The sequence below is a fragment of the Mercenaria mercenaria genome, chromosome 4, assembly GCF_021730395.1.
Source record: "Mercenaria mercenaria strain notata chromosome 4, MADL_Memer_1, whole genome shotgun sequence".
NCBI lineage: Eukaryota > Metazoa > Mollusca > Bivalvia > Venerida > Veneridae > Mercenaria > Mercenaria mercenaria.
Window position 1 is genome coordinate 32,784,016 of NC_069364.1, and position 19,860 is coordinate 32,803,875.

The following is a 19,860-nucleotide window of genomic DNA, read 5'->3' on the forward strand; positions in this document are numbered from 1 at the left end:
TATTGATCACCTCCCTTTCATTTTTTATACAGGTGCCGCCCTTTTCGTATTTCCTGGTGTTAGGATGCTTCCAGTCTACTTGAAGGCTGTACTTCTGGCACGTCTGGAACAGTATCAGAATCTGGCTGGTCTAACACTGAAGTGTTCACAAAGTATATGACAGAGCATCTAGAGCCACATCTACCCTCTCGGGCTGACGGCAGTAAGGTGCTCGTATTGTATGATGGTCACAGAAGTCATGTTTCCTTGGGGCTGATTGAGTGGGCACAGAAGAATGGTATTGTTTTGTTTGTTCTTCCCCCTCACTGTAGCCATTTACTACAGCCTCTGGACGTAAGTTGTTACGGGCCTTTTGAAATTGCCTGGAATCATGCCTGTCATCAACACCTTCGACAGTCTGGAGGTTGTTTGATTACCAGATTTGATGTGTGGCAAGATTGGCTGTAAGGCATACACTTCTTCTCTTTCTGCAAGTAACATCCAGTCCGCCTTCAAACATTGTGGGGTATATCCATTTAACCCAAATGTAGTGCCAGATTCTGCTCTTGCACCTGCTTCAGTTTTTAGACCAGCACCTGATACCACAGAGAACCATGAACAAGAACAGGCCCTGGCTGTTGATGACTGCAATACTGATGCAAGGCTCTTCCTGGAAAAGAGAGGTGGGGAAATTTGAAACATGTTCCAGTTAAAAAGGTAAGAAATACCTTAAGTAAAGTTGTGAGTGGAAACCTATTACTGAACAAATTGTCTATAAAAAAAATCAAAGAACATGTAAAAAGTAATGCCAAACCAAGTCTGAAAAAAAAGCAAACTGCTCCAGGGAAAAGAGTTGTAGCAGCAGATAAAAAGAAAACTAACTTAAAGAAAACACATACCGTCACTGAACCCATTCCGAGTACATCTGGTATTCAGGCAGCCCAGACAGAATACTCTTCCTCTTCTGAATCTGAAGATGACACTGATGTGTGCTGCATTTGTCAAAAATTCCATCCTGAGGAGCTCAAGAATTGCATCAGTCTAACCATAGTCTCTTGGGCATGCTGTGATAAATGCAATGGCTGGGTACACCTTGGATTCTGTTCCCCAGTCAGGGTTATTAGAAGAGGTGACTCCTTCCTGTGTCCAAAGTGCACAGGTACAGAGGAGTAAACTGTAACATTAACATTTGCCATTACATTGTACATAGTGTTCTGTTGTGTTCACATTTATAAAAAAAACTGCTAAAAACCTAAAGAGTGATAAACGTTACAAATTTAGTGTTTAGCTACTGTTGGACATGTGTCAAATTTAAACTTTGAAGAAAAAACATGTACTGCCGTATTTTTGGGCAGTGACTGTAGCTTACATCATATCGGCGGAAAGTGATGACGTCATACACATATTACACTAATGTGAGTGCCGCCATATTTGTTTTGATTTGATAAGGATGGAAACCTGTTTTCAGGAAGATATTCAAACAATATAGGTAGGACACTTTGTTGTTTACAGTTTTACAGTTTTTTTTTTTAATTTATAAGGTTTGTGCTATAAATACCTCCGTTTGTTTGCTTATACCGTCAGAAAGAGATGCCACCGGGATATATAAGTGACGTCATTACGAATATGACGTCATTAAAGCGGTTGTCGCACACTTATTTTTGTAAAATAAATTGCCAAATATCGGAAAATGAAGTAATGACAAGATAAATAGAATAATAGGTTAGTGCCTAAGATGGAGAAAGTTTATCTGGCTCGGCTCCGGACGTTATCAGGTTCGCCTTCGGCTCACCCGATAACCTCCTCCACCTCGCCAGATAAACTTTCTCATCTACGGCACTAACCTATTATTCTCTATCTCTTCATCTGGCAAAGTTTGTCCTGACAAATCTATTGATGCATCTGTGAAGTCCATTTTCACATAACCTATATATAATTAAAATTAAAATTCAAACAACAGCTCCACAAAGTGGGGGCAATATACGCCAAATATTTTAGATTAAAGAAGATCCAGCACTATGCCTTTGACAAAATTCTGGAGAGAACCTTATAATAATCAGTTCAACTATGAATCATATACAAGAGGGCCCTGAAGGCCCTGTATCGCTCAACTGAAGAAAGTAAGTCAGTAGGTCACATTCATGGTCAATGAAGTCAGTTTTAAGATCAGTGTGCAAAACTGTACAAGTCATCCAAATTTCAAGGCTGTATCTTAAAAAACAAAAAAGTAGGTCAGTAGGTCAAATTCCACTTGACCCAGATTCAAACTGACCTGAAGATCATCAAGGTAAAACATTCTGACCAAGTTTCATGAAGATACAGTCATAAATGTGGCCTCTAGTGTTAACAAGCTTTTCCTTTGATTTGACCTGGTGACCTAGGTTCTGATTCCACTTGACCTAGATTTGATCTTGACCTAAAGATCATCAAGATTAACATTCTGACCAAGTTTCATAGAGATATTGTTATAAATGTGGCCTCTAGTGTGTTAACAAGCTTTACATTTGATTTGACCTGGTGACCTAGGTTTTGAACCCATCTGATCCTGATTTGAACTTGACCTAAAGAGCATCAAGATTAACATTCTGACCAAGTTTCATGAAGATACAGTCATAAATGTGGCCTCTAGAGTGTTAATAAGCTTTTCCTTGACCTAGTTTCTGACTCCACTTGACCTAGGTTTGAACTTGGCCTAAAGATCGTTAAGATTAACATTCTGACCAAGTTTCATGAAGATATTATTATAAATGTGGCCTCTAGAGTGTTAACAAGCTTTACATTTGATTTGACCTAGTGACTTAATTTTTGACCCCACCTGACCTAGATTTAAACTTGACCTAAAGATCATCAAGGTTAACTTTCTTACCAAGTTTCATTAAGATATGGTCATGAATATGGCCTCTAGAGTGTTAACTAGCTTTTCCTTTGATTTGACATGGTGACCTAGTTTTTGACCCCATCTGACCCTGATTTAAACTTGACCTAAAGATCATCAAAATTAACATTCTGACCAAGTTTCATTACGTTATGGTCATAAATGTGGCCTCTAGAGTGTTAACAAGCCTTACCTTTGAATTGAACTGGTGACCTAGTTTCTGACTCTATTTGACCTAGATTTAAACTTGACCTAAAGATCATCAAGATTAACATTCTGACCAAGTTTCATGAAGATACATTCATAAATGTGGCCTCTAGAGTGTTAACAAACTTTCCTTTGATTTGACCTGGTGACCTAGTTTTTGACCCACCTGACCCAGATTTGAACTTGACCTAAAGATAATCAAGATTAACATTCTGACAAAGTTTCAGTCATAAATGTGGCCTCTAGAGTGTTAACAAGCTTTTCCTTTGATTTGACCTTGTGACCTAGTTTTTGACCCCAGTTGACCAAATATCAAACACGTCCAAGATTTTATTGAAAGTAACATTCTGACCGAGTTTCATTAAGATTTGGCCAACATTGTGGCCTCTAGAGTGTTAACAGTCAAATTGTTGACGACGGACGGACGAAGACAGATGACGGACACAGGGCGATCAAAAAAGCTCACCTTTGAGCACTTTGTGCTCAGGTGAACTGAAAACTAGAGCTGTCACAGGAGTGACGAATTATACCCCCACAATACGGCCTTGTCACAGAAGTCAGCCAATGTCAAAGTCAGACCTCAAAATCATTAGGGGTCATCTGCCGGTCATGATCAACCTCCCTATTAAGTTTTGTGATCCTAGAACCAAGCGTTCTCAAGTTATCTTCCGAAAACCGTTCAACTATTCCGAGCCATTGTGACCTTGACCCTTGACCTACTGACCTCAAAAGTGATCTTGACCTGTATCTTATGATGGTTCACCTGTGTACCAAAATTTATGATCCTAGGCCCATGCATTATCAAGTTATCATCCAGAAACCTTTTAACTGTTCCAGGTCATTGTGACCTTGACCTTTGACCTACTGATCTCAAAGTAAAACTTGACCTGTATTTCATGATGTTACACAAGTGTACCAAAATTTATTTAAATCTGTCAAGCCTTTCATGAGTTATTGTCCATAAACCATGAAAACCAATGGACAGACAGACAGACAAGCTCACTCCTAGAAAGTTTAAGGGGGTATAACTAGATGTGAGTTCATTGGACACAGGTTCCCCCACCCACTCCTGTCACTGCACATGGTTTCTTAACTCCAGGTAAAATATTTTTTAAGACATATGCAGTACAGTCTTTTAAGCACTTTATTATTTTTCATTAAGTGAAGGGCCAATTGAGTGAAATCCTAAACAAAACACCAGTTGCACAACTTAACATGCTGAATAATACTCCTATCAAGTTTCCTGACCCTAGGTCAAGTATGTTTTACGATACCTGTGACACAAACTTTTATGCCCTTTTCTGCCTATATTGACTTAGTCAATGGCAATAACACTGGTCTTGTGAAATCTCAATCAAAACCCCTGGTGCACACACCCAGGATAATATTTCAATAATACTAGAATTATATCCTAGGTCAAACACTTTTTGAGATAGATGCAACACAAACTTTGGGCCCTTCTTATGTATATACATATTTTTGACTAAGTCAAGGGCCATAACTCTAATCTGGTTAAGTAAAATCCCAATTTAAACACAATATGCAGAACTTCACAAGCTGAATAACAATCCTGTTAGGTTTGATGACTCTAGGTCAAATACTTTTTGAGACAAATTACAGGTGATATGGCGACTTTCCAGCTTTGATGATGGTGGAAGACTTCAGGTGCCCTTCCGTGCATTATTTCATCACGAGCAGGTACCTGGGTAGAACCAACCTTCCTCATATGAAGAATTCAACACCCCGAGTGAGGCTCTAACCCACATCGGTCAGGACTAGTTATGTAGCTACTCCTTTGTTCTCTTTATTAATCTTTTTCGTCATGTAAAAGAAGTTTAGCCAAGAAACAGAATGAATAGAATTTCTGTTCTCTATTGTTTGCCTTGCCACATAACTCTTCTAATGTGCAAAGGGATGGAAGGACAAAAAGAAGTGATGGACAGACATGCAGATGGCACATCTAAGTGTACTCTCAAAAATTTGAGGGCAAATTAAAAAAAAAAATCCTTTTTGGGGGGTCGTGGGTAGGAGGGGAGGGAAAGGGGTATTTGTGAGAGGTGGGTTAATGTGGAGGTAAGGAGGATTAATGTAGCTTGTAGCACTCATCTCATCACAACCTATGTTCCAAGCTTATAAAGTCAATATCTTGAAAAGTTTTTATGTTACAAAATGAGACAGATATGACCTCTCAGCTTTATTTGCGACCTTAACATTTCTAATTACGTTATGCTCTGGACATGGAATATGGTGGACAGATGTATGCGCCATAACATAGGTAAATACATCTTGTTTTTCTAAACCTATTTTTTTCCAAACTTATGTAACTGCTACATCAATCCCAGAGACCAAAATGCATACCTCAGTCTTTAAACAAGCCACACTTGAGTACACCCAAGTTTGGTCAAAATATCTCATCCACTGCAGACAAGGATCTATGTGGTTTGTAATTAAACACTTTGTATGGTAAACATCTATGTGGTTTGTAATTTAGTAAAACACTTTGTATGGTAAAACACTTTGTATGGTAAACACCATAAAAATTCCAAGGGTCATACTTCTTTTGTTCCTTGAGAACTCAGATTTAATTTTAAAGGCTGCATCTTTTCTAGTTAACATTTCTTCCCAGTTACTTGAATTCATGTGCTGTTAACCAAATCCCAGGTCACTGAGCTCAAAACACTTGCCCCACACTGCTGTGGGTTCAAAACCTTGCTTGTGGTATATAAAGGTGAGGAAACCAACAAGCTGGTTAAGTTCGAGGTCAGTGGTTCTACCTAGGAGTCGGCTTGTACATAAAGTAATGCCCTGAGAGGCAACTATGGTCTCCTTCCACCATCATAAGCTGGAAAGTAAACATATAACATAATAATTATAACTTTACTGTGTGATGATGAACCCATAAAAACGAACTTCTCTTAAATAAGGCTCCTGATAAGCGGAAAGATGGACAGACTTTATCCCTTAAAGTTACTGGTATTTTTTCCATTTACCATACAGGCAGTAGTGATAATATACTTCAAATGAGCTCAGATGACATAGGCAAAGCTAAATCTATATTACTCTAACTTCGCATAGAGATGAAATCTGGTATGCAGTGTACTATAATCATAATCACAGTGTTATTGTTCAAAATAATATCAGTGCTTCCTCAGTACACTTTTAGTATTCCTTTGAGGTAAACTTCATGTTTTGTTTATCCTCCACACTGGCACCAGACCAGAAAGAAAATGCCACTGCACATGTTATACCTTACCCCTAGGTATACTGTAAGAACCATGGTCATGAATGGGAAAATCCATTTCAATCGCGCACTTCTCACCTACAATGTGCAGTTTGGTAAATGGGTACTATATATATTGAACAAGTGGTAATTTATCTTCTATCATGCACCAGTCACATTATCTCAATATTCCATATCGCTGAGAGACTGCATATTTTATGCAATCATCAATGTTACAGAAAAAACTTGGATGAACTTCCCTTGAGCATGTTGAGTGTTCTCAAACAAAACCCCAGGTGCACAACTTGACATGCTGAATATTATTCCAATAATAATGTTTCATAGTCCTAGGTAAAATACTTTTTGAGATACATGTGACACAAACTTTTAGACCCTTTTAACACATATTTTTGGCTAAGTCAAGGGCCATAACTCTTGTCTGGCTGTGTGAAATCCCAGTTTAAACATCAGGTTCACAGCTTCACATGCTGAATGACAATCCTGTGAAATTTTGTGACTTTAAGTCAAATACTTTTTAGGATATACACAACAAATTCAGACAGATGGATGGACATTCTTATGGTACAGTCATTATGTGGTTACTCTATTCTTAACCAGAAAGACCAACATGTTCAATGAAATGGAACCATTTTAACAATTTTGAAAGAGGGCTCCACAGAAATCATTTGTGTAAAGTTTCATTAAAATCCATTCAGTGGTTTTTGAGATGTTGATTAAAGAAATTGTTGATGAAAATTGACCACGCCCTCTGGCAGCCATGTTTTTTGATGAATCAGAAAAATTTTAACAGTATTTGTAGAAGGTCACACAAGGACAATTTGTGTGAAATTATTTGAACAGATTTATACAACTGAAAAATTTTGGTTTTCTAAGTTTCTACAATATACTAGTGACCATGCCTCCTGGCAGCCATGTTTTTTGACAAATCGGAATAATTTGAACATTCTTAGTAGAAGGTCACACAAGGACCATTTGCATAAAATTCTTTTAAAATCAGGGCTGCAGTTTCACATGTCTTAAGAAGATTTTAAAAGTTTCCACTATCTATAGGGAAAAGTGACTACAACCTCTGACAGCCATGCTTTTTCACATATCAAAATAATTTGAACACTTGTGGTAGAGGGTCACACAAGGACCATTTGTGTAAAATTATTTTAAAATTGGGCCATCAGTTTCATACAAGAAGATTTTTAAAATTTCTACTATATACATAATAGGGAAAAGGGTCCACGCCACCTGGTGGCCATGTTTCTTAACAAATCGGTATAATTTGAACAATCTTAGTAGAGGGTGACATATCAGGGTTGTCCCAGTAAATCGCAAACTTTTTTTATTATTTTAAAAATAAGCGACGCATCAAATAATTATTTTAACTGATGTTATTTCAATGTATACTTGACAGAACTATAGAGTTTAAAATTAAATATCTGCCTTATCATTATACATTTTACAGGATTAAAATTTTTATTGTCATTAACAGCAACGTGTTGCACGTAATTATGTTGCGTTTCAAGTCTTAAACGTCACTTAGTTAAAATAGTGACGTAATTTTGAACTTAACCAAGAACTTATCTGACGTCGCCATTTCTGAAAGTGTGTGCAACAGTTACTTTCAAAATTACGTCAATATTTTAACGTATTTTAACTTTGTGATTAGGTGAGCTAAAACTGCTAATTTCTTCAAGGTCAAGGTCACAAGGGTGCCAGAACTCACCAAAGGGGTGTAAAGTAAGTTTCTAAATCATCCTACAAGGTTTAAAAGAAATCCAATTGTTGATGCTATCGCCTATGCTGCTGCAGGAATTTGGATCACTTAGTCTACATTCCACAATGTGTGAGACAAAAATCATGACAAACAAAATCTAAAAGAAAAATCCAGAACATTAACTTTTGCCAAAACCCACATGAACAAAAATGGCTTAAGCCTTTGTCAGACATGTGTATATTGGTGCATCATGGTGATGACAGCACACCCTGAAGTTAACACCATTAATTGCTATTGAAACTGTTACAAAATACCTTGTTTTCAGTAGGTGTGAACTTCTAGTAATTAAATAAACATTAAACAGCACTTGATCTAATGACTCAGATTTAAATCTGAAAGTCTATCAGCAATAAATTTAAGGGAAAAAAATGCTGGAAAGAGTGGAAAACAAGACAAATGTAATGCATATTAATTTTTGAAGTTAACTGCACTATTCAATCGATATGAAAGTCAAAAATCATTTACCCAAAATAAAGAATTAATGAATTTCACATTGTTAACATTAAAATTAAGCAGTGTATTTATGCCGAATATTCATTTATACCTGCCCTCATGAGACTCTGCCCAAGTCTAATATACTTCATTTGATTGAAAATATTGTTCATGTTATATCGTTTATCTACTGTCAAATACTATCTATACTTTCTGTCATTTGAGAGTATTTCACATGATCATCTGACAAGACTGTTGATCAGTTGATAACTAAATATTCGAAAGTTGGCCAAATATTTGAATACCAAAAATGCTATTCATTGCCATCCCTAGTTTTGACATAGACCTTTGACTTAATGACCCTATAAACAATAGGGGTATTCTGCTGACAATAAGAAATGATGCTATCAAGTCTTGGTGACCCTGAAGTTTGACCGACCTACTCCCAAAACTATAGGGGCCACCTACATTATGTAACTGCAGGACATCATCCTATGAAGTCTGACCTCTACACACATTCTTTAGTTGGCGATCAGAACCCGATTCCATTCTCGGGGGTCCCTGTAAACTTTACCTGTGGCCTACCTGACACTGACCTACTGACTCCAAAAGCAATACAGGTCATCTACTGACCATTCAATGAAGCCAAAGAATTTTCCAAATATTGATAAGAACCCAAAGTGTCTACCTACTGACAAAACTGACCAACAGACTGGATGACAGACCAACACAGAAATCTAACATACAGACATTTAACACCAGTGAAACAATATAACCCCTCCTCTTCTAAAGAGGGCATAAATGTATTTGTTTATTGCAGTATTCATATTTCTTTGTTTTCCCCTCTTTGCTGTTTTGCTATTTCTTTGATCTTCAAATAAATTCTAAATTAAATTTACTTGAAGTGTGGGTAACCCAACATTTGTACATACAACAATATGGCTCACCTTTAACTGTATTATATTTATCTTCAGAGCTTCTGACATCAGATTTACCTTCACTGCTATATGTAGGTTGATCTCCTGATTTGACTAAACTGTCACTAACAGAGCTAGCATGTTTACTTCCAGACTGGGTTGTTCCACTACAGTCCGGGGTAGGCAGATCACCATAAACATTAATATCTGAATTATCCACACTTTGTACAGCACTTTCCATGCTATCATTATCACCAAAATCAAAAGGTTCAGTTTTTATGATAACATTATCAAAACTATCTTCACCTTGAATGCTACCATCAGAATCCGAATTGACCTCTAAATCATTACCCTCCTCTGGAATGGTCTCATTTACTGGCTGATTTACATTAGGCTCTGCTAATGCACATTCTATATTCACCTGAACAGTGTTCTTTAATCCAAACTCTTGATTATCAGTAGCAGTTTCCACACTCGTGCCACTACGTTCCTGAGAACTTAACATTTCATTCTTTATTTCTAGCCTGTTTAATAAACTGGTTTGCTCCTCTTCTGTATATGCACTCATTTTCAAAGATTCTGGTACCCCCTCTAGTTCCACATGTTGGGGTCTAATACCATCAAATTCATCTATTGATTGTTGGGGTGTTAGACCACCACTGTCATCCCTTTTCTCAGACTGACTGCTTAACCTACTGTCAGAACAACTGTTGGAAGAACAGTCTTTTTCATGTTGTTTTGGCTGAACTTTAAAAAGTTTTGCTGGCTTTACAGGAGACTGTATCTCCTCAATCTGACTTATTGCTGCTTGTGTTCTCTTACTTCCATTTCTACTTTTGAAGGAGTCTTTTGGGGCTGCTGAGTATTTACCTGGATCTATAAAGAAATCTGAAGTATGAATAAACAAGCAAATTCAGTGAATTTATATCCCCCACCAAATAGGTTGTTTTGTGAATGAGGGGACTCTATTTTGAAAGATATAACAATTAAAAGGCACTATCTCTGCAGTAACTGAAGAGATCCTGACGAAAGTTGAATGTGCGTCATTGCCCAATACAGATGTATATTTGTATTAAGTTTCATGAAGACCCTTTTTCATATTTATAGTAGTTATAAGTAATCAACAACAGTTACTGTAGATGCCAATTTTAATTCAGACATTGTGTGTTGTAAAATACAGTATATGCCACAAGGGAATTGCGCATAGGGTGTTGCTGCGAGGATAGATGAAGCATGGACAGTGTTGCGTCTTTGTTTGCTGGGCAGCTGTTCCCTCTCCTCTGAGAGACCTTTGAGCTAGAGGCAGAATGGGTTTGCACATGTCACATAGTCTGATTGCGGGAAACAATTGTGCCATGTAATACTATAATCCCTCAATGGATGGTATAGTTCTGGACCTGACACAAAACAAACTCTGTTAACACTTTAAACATAGACCTAGAGAAATAAGTATTGTGTTTTTCCCAATGTCTTGCTGAGGTAATTTGATGCTAGTTTTATGAAACTCTCCCCACAGATTTAGAAGATATGGAGCAGATATAAATTTAAGCTTATTGACCTTTGATCTCCTTAGTGAGACTTTTTATCTTGGACTTTGTGATCTAGGTCATACACTCTGCACATCATCTTGATGAGGTAAACAATTTCTGCTACTAATGTTTTATGAAAGTCTTCCAGGTGGTTTTGAAAATATGGCACAGATGTAAGTTAAGCTATTTGACCTTGGACCTCCGGCGATACACGACCATTTTGTGTTGATTCGCCGTAAAACCCAACTCACTCACTCACTGACCTTGGACCTCAAAGTATGAACTTGACCTTGGACCAGGGTTGTGCACTCTGCACAATCAGCACAATCATTGTCTTGATGAAGAGAATAACTGATGTTATAATGTTTATAAAAATATTCCCACTGGCTTAGAAGATATAGAGTGGGCACAGCTGACAGACAGACAGACAGGCCAATAGACATTCTGTGACCCCAATATATTTGTATCTGGGGGTATAACAATAAGGGTCCTGTACTGACTTCAGGCATTAAACCTATGTAGCCCGACAGTCATAGGAAGATGTATTTTAAGTTATAGATCTGAAACAGTTGTCAGCCTCAAGCACATCGAGATCTTTACTTTTAAGATACAGGCCCTAAAGATTTTAACAGTCAACACCTGACCACAGGTAATAATCAGGTGAAGTTTGAAAGTCTGTCATAGGCATATCTCTTCTGCATAAATTTAATGAAAATTGAGTTGGACAGAGTCTGGTCATGCGAGGTAATGCAATCTGCAATACCTTTCACATCCCCTAGCACCGGTTAAAACAATCTTCTTCAAAAAGTTTAATATAACATTTCAGAAAAATCCTTTGGAAGCGCAAATACTTGTGTTACAATGAAAGCAGTATTGACATCACAGTGTCCAAATTCCCAAATGAGACAGAGAAAGCACTGTATTTAGTTAACTGTTATTTCATTTAACTGTTAAATTTTTTACACAAATCACCTTTGTTCGCTTGAACTCATGAGGCTCATGGAAATTTGTTTGAGTCATTGATAGTCTCAGCCAACGTAGTTGATACTAGTGTCATATACAATGTATATTTAGATGAAACTAACCACAGGAACATCAATGACACTTAAGCTGTACTGAATTCTTGTACTGGAATTAGCATATTAATTAAGGCATTGAGGGAAATTCTGTCACAAATTTATTCTATTCTACTTTACTTTTTCCCATTAATTCAAAACTATCAATGCAATATAATTGTAAGATGTGTAAAAAGTATCTGTCACCAGGCAAACAAGAGGGCCAAGATGGCCCTAGGTGGCTCACCTGAGAAACAAACCATAACAGTGTCAACATGTTTGACCTAGTGATTTCATGGAAACAAATATTCTGGCCAATTTTCATCAGGATTGGACCAAAATGTGGTCTCTTTAAACTCAAACAAGTATTTTCTTTGATATGACCTAGTGACCTAGATTTTGACCCCCAGATGACCCATATTCAAACTTGACCCAGATTTCATTAAGGCACTCATTTTGACCAAATTTCATGAAGATCAAATGAAAAATGCAGCCTCTATTGCATACACAAGATTTTCCTTTGATTTGACCTAATGACCTACTTTTTTTAACCCCAGATGACCCATATTCGAACTAAACCTAGATTTCATCAAGGCAATCATTCTGACCAAATTTCATGAAGATCAATTGAAAAATACAGCCTCTATTGCACACACAAGGTTTTTCTTTGATTTGACCTAGTGACCTAGTTTTTGACCCAGATGACCCATATTCAAACTCGGCCTAGATTTCATCAAGGCAATCATTATCACTAAATTTCATGAAGATCAGTTGAAAAATACAGCCTCTATTGCATACACAACGTTTTTCTTTGATTTGACCTAGTGACCTAGTTTTTGATCCCAGAGGACCCGTATTCAAACTCAAGTAACTTGGGTCAAGTTTCAACAATGCAATCATTCTGACCAAATTTCATGAAGATCAATTGAACAAGAGGGCATCATGGCCCTATATCGCTCACCTGAGTACCATTGCTCTTAATGATAAGATCAAGTTTTGACATAGATCACATAGGCATACACTTTAAATATCATCAGGATAAATATTTTCTTGTAACAGTCCCTTTTGACCTATGGGTCACGTACTAGTCAGGGCCAATCTCCATACCAAGTTTGAGGGTCCTAGGCTCAAATGCTGCATTTTTGTACTAGCAATACTATTCCTTACCCTGGAAGACTTAAATAACATTTAAAACCAATCTCATTAGATGCTGCTGAGGTATATTCATTTACATAAAATTAAGGGAGGTAATCTGTCATAAATTCAGTCAAATGTACCCTGATTGTCCAAGTCCATCTGATGGCATAAATGACATTTCAAATCAGTATCTTCATTGGTTACTAAGATACATCCAATTTAATTTGAAACAAAGGGAGGTAATTTGACATAAAATCAGTCCACAGTTATCTACCCTGATTGTCTCAGTCCAACTAATGACAGTAATGAAATTTGAAATGAGTCCTATAAATACTTACTGAGATAAATCCATTTTAATTAAAATCAGGGACGGAAATCATGCATTGGTATATGCATGTGGAAGATAGAGTACAAGCCTTTACAACAATATATTAAAAAAGTAAGTAAAAGTAGAAATTTCTTACCATGGAAGACATAAATAACATTTCAAACCAATCTCATTAGAAGCTGCTAGGTATATTCATTTACATACAAAATAAAGGGAGGTAATTTGTAATAAATTCAGTCAATATGTATCTTCAATGATTGTTCAAGTCCATCTGATGGCATACGGTAAATGGAATTTCAGATCAGTATCTTCATTAGTTACGGAGATATACACATTTTAATTTGAAATAAAGGGAGGTAATTTGACATAAAATCAGTCCATAGTTATATACCTTGATTGTCTGAGTCCAACTGATGACAATAATGAAATTTCAAATGAGTCCTATAAGTACTTATTGATATAAATCCATTTTGATTAAAATCAGGGGAGGTAATCATATATAAAATAACTCTAGAACCTATGATTGGATCTGACAGATTCATCACGGAATCCAAGATTTATTGTTGTCTAAGATATTTTGTAAGTTAGTATTAAATCAAACCATAAATGAAGCCTCTATATGACTGCAAAAGCCAAAATAGCAAATTTTGGACCATTGGAACCAAGATATTATGCCAGTACAAGTTGTGTGCAAGTTTAATTAAAGTTGATTGCAAAATGTGGTCTCTTATCATGTTCACAAGCCAAATATGGCAAATTCTGACCCTTTAAGGGGCCATAACTCTGGAATACATGACGGGATTTGGCCAGTTTTCGAAAGGAACAGAGATATTACGCCAATACAAGTTGTGTGCAAGTTTGATTAAAATCAAATACAAAATGTGGTCTCTATCGTGTTCACAAGGACATTGTGAACGGACGGACGACGGACAAAGGGTGATCACAAAAGCTCATCTGTCACTACATGTATGTGACAAGTGAGCTAAAAAGACAGCCTCTAATGCATACACAAGCTAAATGTTGACATACAGACAGACGACGGACATTGAGCGATCACAATAACTCACTTGAGCAATGCTTAGGTGAGCTAAAAACAGATCATGCTCACAGTTTAGGTAGTTCTGCACATTTGGTAAACCAGAAATAATGGCATAACTTCATTTATCCGGTTACCGTAGAATAAAGCCTTGACTCAGAGAATGGAAACGTATACCATTTTATGAATTAATGGCAACTCATGATTAAATTTATTAAACAGAATCATAACTATCTTTCAAAAGTGAAAATATGAATATACAAGAGGGCAATGCATGTCCAATCATCCTATTAAGTTTCAACATTCTGGGTCAAGTGGTTCTCAACTTACAGATTGGAAAGAGTTTTCTATGTTCAGCCCCCCAAATAAGACATAATAATATTCCTATAATGTTTCATAATGCTAGTTAAAATACTTTTTTGAGATAGATGCAACAGAAACTTTTAATAAATATTGGTAGAGGACCACTAGATGATGCTATATACCAAATATCAAAGCCCTAGGACCTGTGGTTTTGGAAAGTTTTCCCTATATAAGTCTATGTAAACCATTAGACCCCCAGGGCGGGGCCGTATTTGGAGGGGGATAATTTGAATAATCTTGGTAGAGGACCTCTAGATTGCTACATACCAAATATCGAAGCCCTAGGACCTGTGGTTTTGGACAAGAAGATTTTTCCTTTCGATTGCCTTGGCAACCACACTTCTGTATGGAATTCAATTCTTTGAACACCATCCAAAGAACATCCCTGTGAAGTTTCATCAAAATTGGCCTGGTGGTTTAGGAGGAGATGTTGTTTAAAAGAAAGTGTGGACGGATGGATGCCAGACAGTGAGTGACCACAATAGCTCACCCTGAGCACTTTGTGCTCAGGTGAGCTAAAATGTTAATAATAAACAAGAGGGTCACTGACCCTAAAATCCTCACCTGTGTACTAGGCTTCAAGTGTGTTTGTATAAAGTACAGAGTTAGGTTTCTTCTACGTTTGCCTACATTATATACATGTCACACACATTTTTGAACCTAAGGCAATAATTTGAACAATTACAGTAGAAATCACAAATCCGATATTGCACACCAAATATCAAGGTTCTTATATAAAGGCCTATAGTAAGTACATGTCAGACACAGGGACATGGCCATTTTTTAAACCTTATTTTCATATCAGTCTAGCAAAAGATCAAGCACACAACCCTATCTTTTTTATTTGCAGAATTTTCTATGTATATTCTGAAGTTTTGAAAAATCAGGGTTTAATCTAATTCTGATTTATATAAACAAGAGCTCGTAGAACACAAAATGCCCCCCTTGATGCATTCTGTAATTGCACAAGGAACAGAAATTTTATGATCACTGTAAACAAAAGTTCTACTGTTCTGGTTCAGTGTGACCTTGACCTTACACCTACTGACCTCAAAATCAACAAGGGTCATCTGCTGGTCATGATCAACCTCCCTATTAAGTTTCATGATCCTAGGCCCAAGCGTTCTCAAGGTATCGTCCGGAAAGAGTTTAATTGTTCAAGGTCAATGTGACCTTGCCGTTGGCCTACTGACCTCAAAATCTATAGGGGTCATCTGCTGGTCATGACCAACCTACCTATCAAGTTTAATGATCCTAGGCCATAGCGTTCTCAAGTAATTGTCTGGAAATGGTTTAAATGTTCCGGGTCACTGTAAACTTGACCTTTGACCTTCTGACCTCAAAATCAATAGGGGTCATCTGCTGGTCATGATGAACCTCTCTATCATCTTTCATGACCCTTGGCTCAAGCGTTCTGAAGTTATCGTCCAGAAACTGTTTAACTGTTTCTGGCCAATGTGACCTTGAACTTTGACCTAACGACCCCAAAAAATAGGGGTCATCTACTGGTCATCATCAATCTCCTACCAATTTTCCTGATCCTAGGCCCAAGCCTTTTTATCGCCCAGAAACCATTTTACTGTTCCTGGTCACTGTGACCTTGACCTTTGACCGACTGATCTCAAAATTAATAGGGGTCATCTGCTGGTGATGATCAACCTCCCTATCATCTTTCATGATCCTAGGCCCAAGCAATCTTGAGTTATCATCTGGAAACCGTTTAACTGTTCCGGGTCACTGTGACCTTGATCTTTGACATACTGCCCTCAAAATCAATAGGGGTCATCTGCTCGTCATGACCAACCTCCCTATCAACTTTTATGATCCTAGACCCAAGCGTTCTTGATTTATCATCCGGAAACCGTTTAACTGTTTAGGGTCACTGTAACCTTGACCTTTGACATACAGATCTAAAATTTAATAGGGATCATCTGCTTTCCTATCAACTTTCAGGATCCTAGGCCTGGTCTACATTCCGACCGACCGACCGACCGACATCTGCAAAACAATATACCCCTCCTTCTTGGAAGGGAGGCATAAACAAGAGCACCGCCTTGCGGGTACTGACGCTCATCTGATTTTTTTTGTATAATAGAAATATTGTCCTACCCATGACTTTCTAAGTCTAAAAAGGGCCATAATTCTTGCAAAAAGCAGGATAGAGTTATGTTTCTTGATGTATAGCATCCGCTTATGATGGTGATAACTGTTGCAAGTTTTAAAGCAATAGCTTTGATAGTTTAAGAGAAAAAGTTGACCTAAACATAAAACTTAACCAAGAAATCTGATATTTTCTAAGTCCAAAAGGGGCCATAAATCTTGCAAAAAGCAGGATTGAGTTATGTTTCATGCTGTACAGGGTCAGCTTATGATGGTGAACAAGTGTTGCAAGTTTTAAGGCAATAGCTTTGATAGTTTAGGAGAAAAACTGACCTAAACATAAAACTTAACCAAGAAAACTGATTTTCTAAGTCCAAAAGGGGCAATAAGTCTTGCAAAAAGCAGGATGGAGTTATGTTTCTTGATGTACAGGGTCAGCTTATGATGGTGAACAAGTGTTGCAAGTTTCAAAGCAATAGCTTTGATAGTTTAGGAGAAAAGTTGACCTAAACATAAAACTTAACCAAGAAATCTGATATTTTCTAAGTACAAAACGGGCCATAAATCTTGCAAAAAGCAGGATGGAGTTATGTTTCTTGCTATACAGGGTCAGCTTATGATGGTGAACAAGTGTTCCAAGTTTCAAAGCAATAGCTTTGGTAGTTTAGGAGAAAAGCTGACCTAAACATAAAACTTAACCAGGCAACGCCGACGCCGACAACCGCTCAAGTGATGACAATAACTCATCATTTTTTTTTCAAAAAATCAGATGAGCTAAAAAGGAATTTATGTGAACATGCAGAACTACCTTAAAAGCTGTGAGCAAATTTCTAAAATAAGAGACAAACATGTAGTACATGTTCTTTACTTCATTTTTTACAGTTATTTATGATTGCACTGTGCAGGCTTTTATTAGTTATAATATGACAGTTACTAAAACAATTTCAAAAACTGAAAAGCACCAAACAGTAGGGTGAAAAATAAGGTCTAATTATGGATAGTTTATTGTTCCTTTATTTGCCAATATCACAAAGTGTAGAAAGTTAGCACTGCTGAAATATGCAACTGTGAAATGATTTGTCAGTAATTGAGAGTGGTCACTCCTTCAAAGAGAAAAGGTGTGACCTATGGTCATACACTATAATATAACTGGAGTTTCAGGCATCAGGGTTCGGGCAATACCAGGCAGAACAATCTAGATTATACAGGACTTTTGACCAGTGAAATAAAAGTGAAATATTTGAGCAAACCAAGTTTGACTGTTGATGCAGAATGCAAATTTTCGGGAAGACTTTATGTGAGTTTACTGCTGTTCTTTATACATGTAATGTACATACAGAATTTGGCAGACCAGTGCCTTATTTCTAAATTTTTTCGACTAGATGCAAGTAGTTGAACATGGCTGGCTGGGTACCTTAAATCTAATTTGTATCAATTTTAACTCAATGTAATAGAAAGCATGCACTTAACCTATGATTCAGCAATCAAGCCACTATAGCCATAGCATTTCTGTCATTACCAGTTCAACTACTTTCCAACAGTGTAATACATTTCCAGGTTTTTTTTTACCAGGTTTTGTATCCAGGTATCCCCTTCTCTGGTTCTAAGTTTTTATCTAATAATTTCAATGTTATTTTTTGTCTGTTTAAGATTCTGAAACTTTGAACATTTGGAAACAATCTTACACTGTCCGTATACTTACTCAGTAATTAATATTTCATTTACAATGAAAACTTGTCTTGTACTAAGGCCTAACAAAAAAAATTGTTTGTTTCCAGTGACATGGCCAAAAAAAATAGGGTAGGTAGGTAGGCATTTTTTTTTTTTTTTTTTTTTAAACCTAACACCACCCTAGTTTCAAACAGGGAGATTATAAACCTTATAAACATGCATCCTATTGTTATGTTTGATTTACACCAGAATGTACAAAGACTTTGATGATGTTTTAGCAATATAAAATGCCATTTGATTGTGTATTTAAATATTATGAAATAAATATATGCTTTATGTTTGTGTTTTGTTGTTGTTGTTTTTTCATTTCCAGAGTAGCCCATCTGATTAGCTCAATAGATAGAGCAGTCAATCTACGGATCAAGTGGTCATAGGATCATTGTGTCCTATATCATTCATTCTCCGCCGCTAATTCATGTGGAGAAGTTGGCAATTTAATACTTGCGGAGAACATGGTTTATATTTGATTAAACATGAAACTTGAAAGAAATCTTGCTGTGGATTCTCTCTTTAAATAATAATTTTAGTATTGAATATTATTCAACAACCAACATTTATATTTCAAACTAAAACCAAGTAAAAGCACACTGGCCAGGAATATGATTTGCATCTTTGAGCTGCATTGAGATTAATACCATCACCCCCTACCCAAGTCTAAAATTCTGGATTAACTGGAAATGCTAGACAATGGAGTTTTGACTGGTATGCCCAAATTGTGAATTAATAAAGCTGCAAGTGGTTGTTCAACGTCTTACTACTATAAATCCAGGGTTTTCCCTAGGAAATTTATTTTGAGGGACATCATGTCCCCCCAAATTTATTTTTCTGGAAAAAAGAGACTATTTTGGGGGACATGTTAGGATTTGCTTGAATACTTTGATACTCTTTTGGGATTTTAATAGTTTAAATTGATTGAAATTAACTTTTAATTAATTTGAAAAATTGTTTTTTTGGGAAAACTCATGCCCCCCTTTGCTAAGAAAAGTGGGACATGGACCACGAAAAGTGGTAAATTTACCACCTTTTTTGGGGCTAGGTAAAACCCTGTAAATCCCATCTAAAACCTGACTTTTCAAGACTCTGCAGGCCTCGACCTTAACTTTTTTCAGCAGGTCCACCAACTGCTGAAATCTAGGAGAGCTGCTCAGACTTTAGTGGACCTCCA

General features: G+C 36.8%; 1 protein-coding gene and 1 long non-coding RNA gene across 3 annotated transcripts in view; both read right to left on the bottom strand.

The window, feature by feature from the left end:
• Window positions 1-19,860, bottom strand: part of LOC123551410 (uncharacterized) — a 69,897-nt gene that overhangs the window by 30,162 nt on the left and 19,875 nt on the right. For both annotated transcript variants that reach the window (XM_045340337.2, XM_045340338.2), the window contains exon 4: window positions 9,447-10,292. In XM_045340337.2, the coding sequence (XP_045196272.2) occupies window positions 9,447-10,292 (846 nt within the window). The remainder of the gene's footprint in view (window positions 1-9,446; window positions 10,293-19,860) is intronic.
• Window positions 438-1,582, bottom strand: LOC123528783 (uncharacterized). Its single transcript, XR_006682029.2, has 3 exons — window positions 1,538-1,582; window positions 879-1,153; window positions 438-649 (listed from the first exon to the last, which is right to left on the bottom strand). It is a non-coding gene; the product is annotated as an uncharacterized LOC123528783 (long non-coding RNA).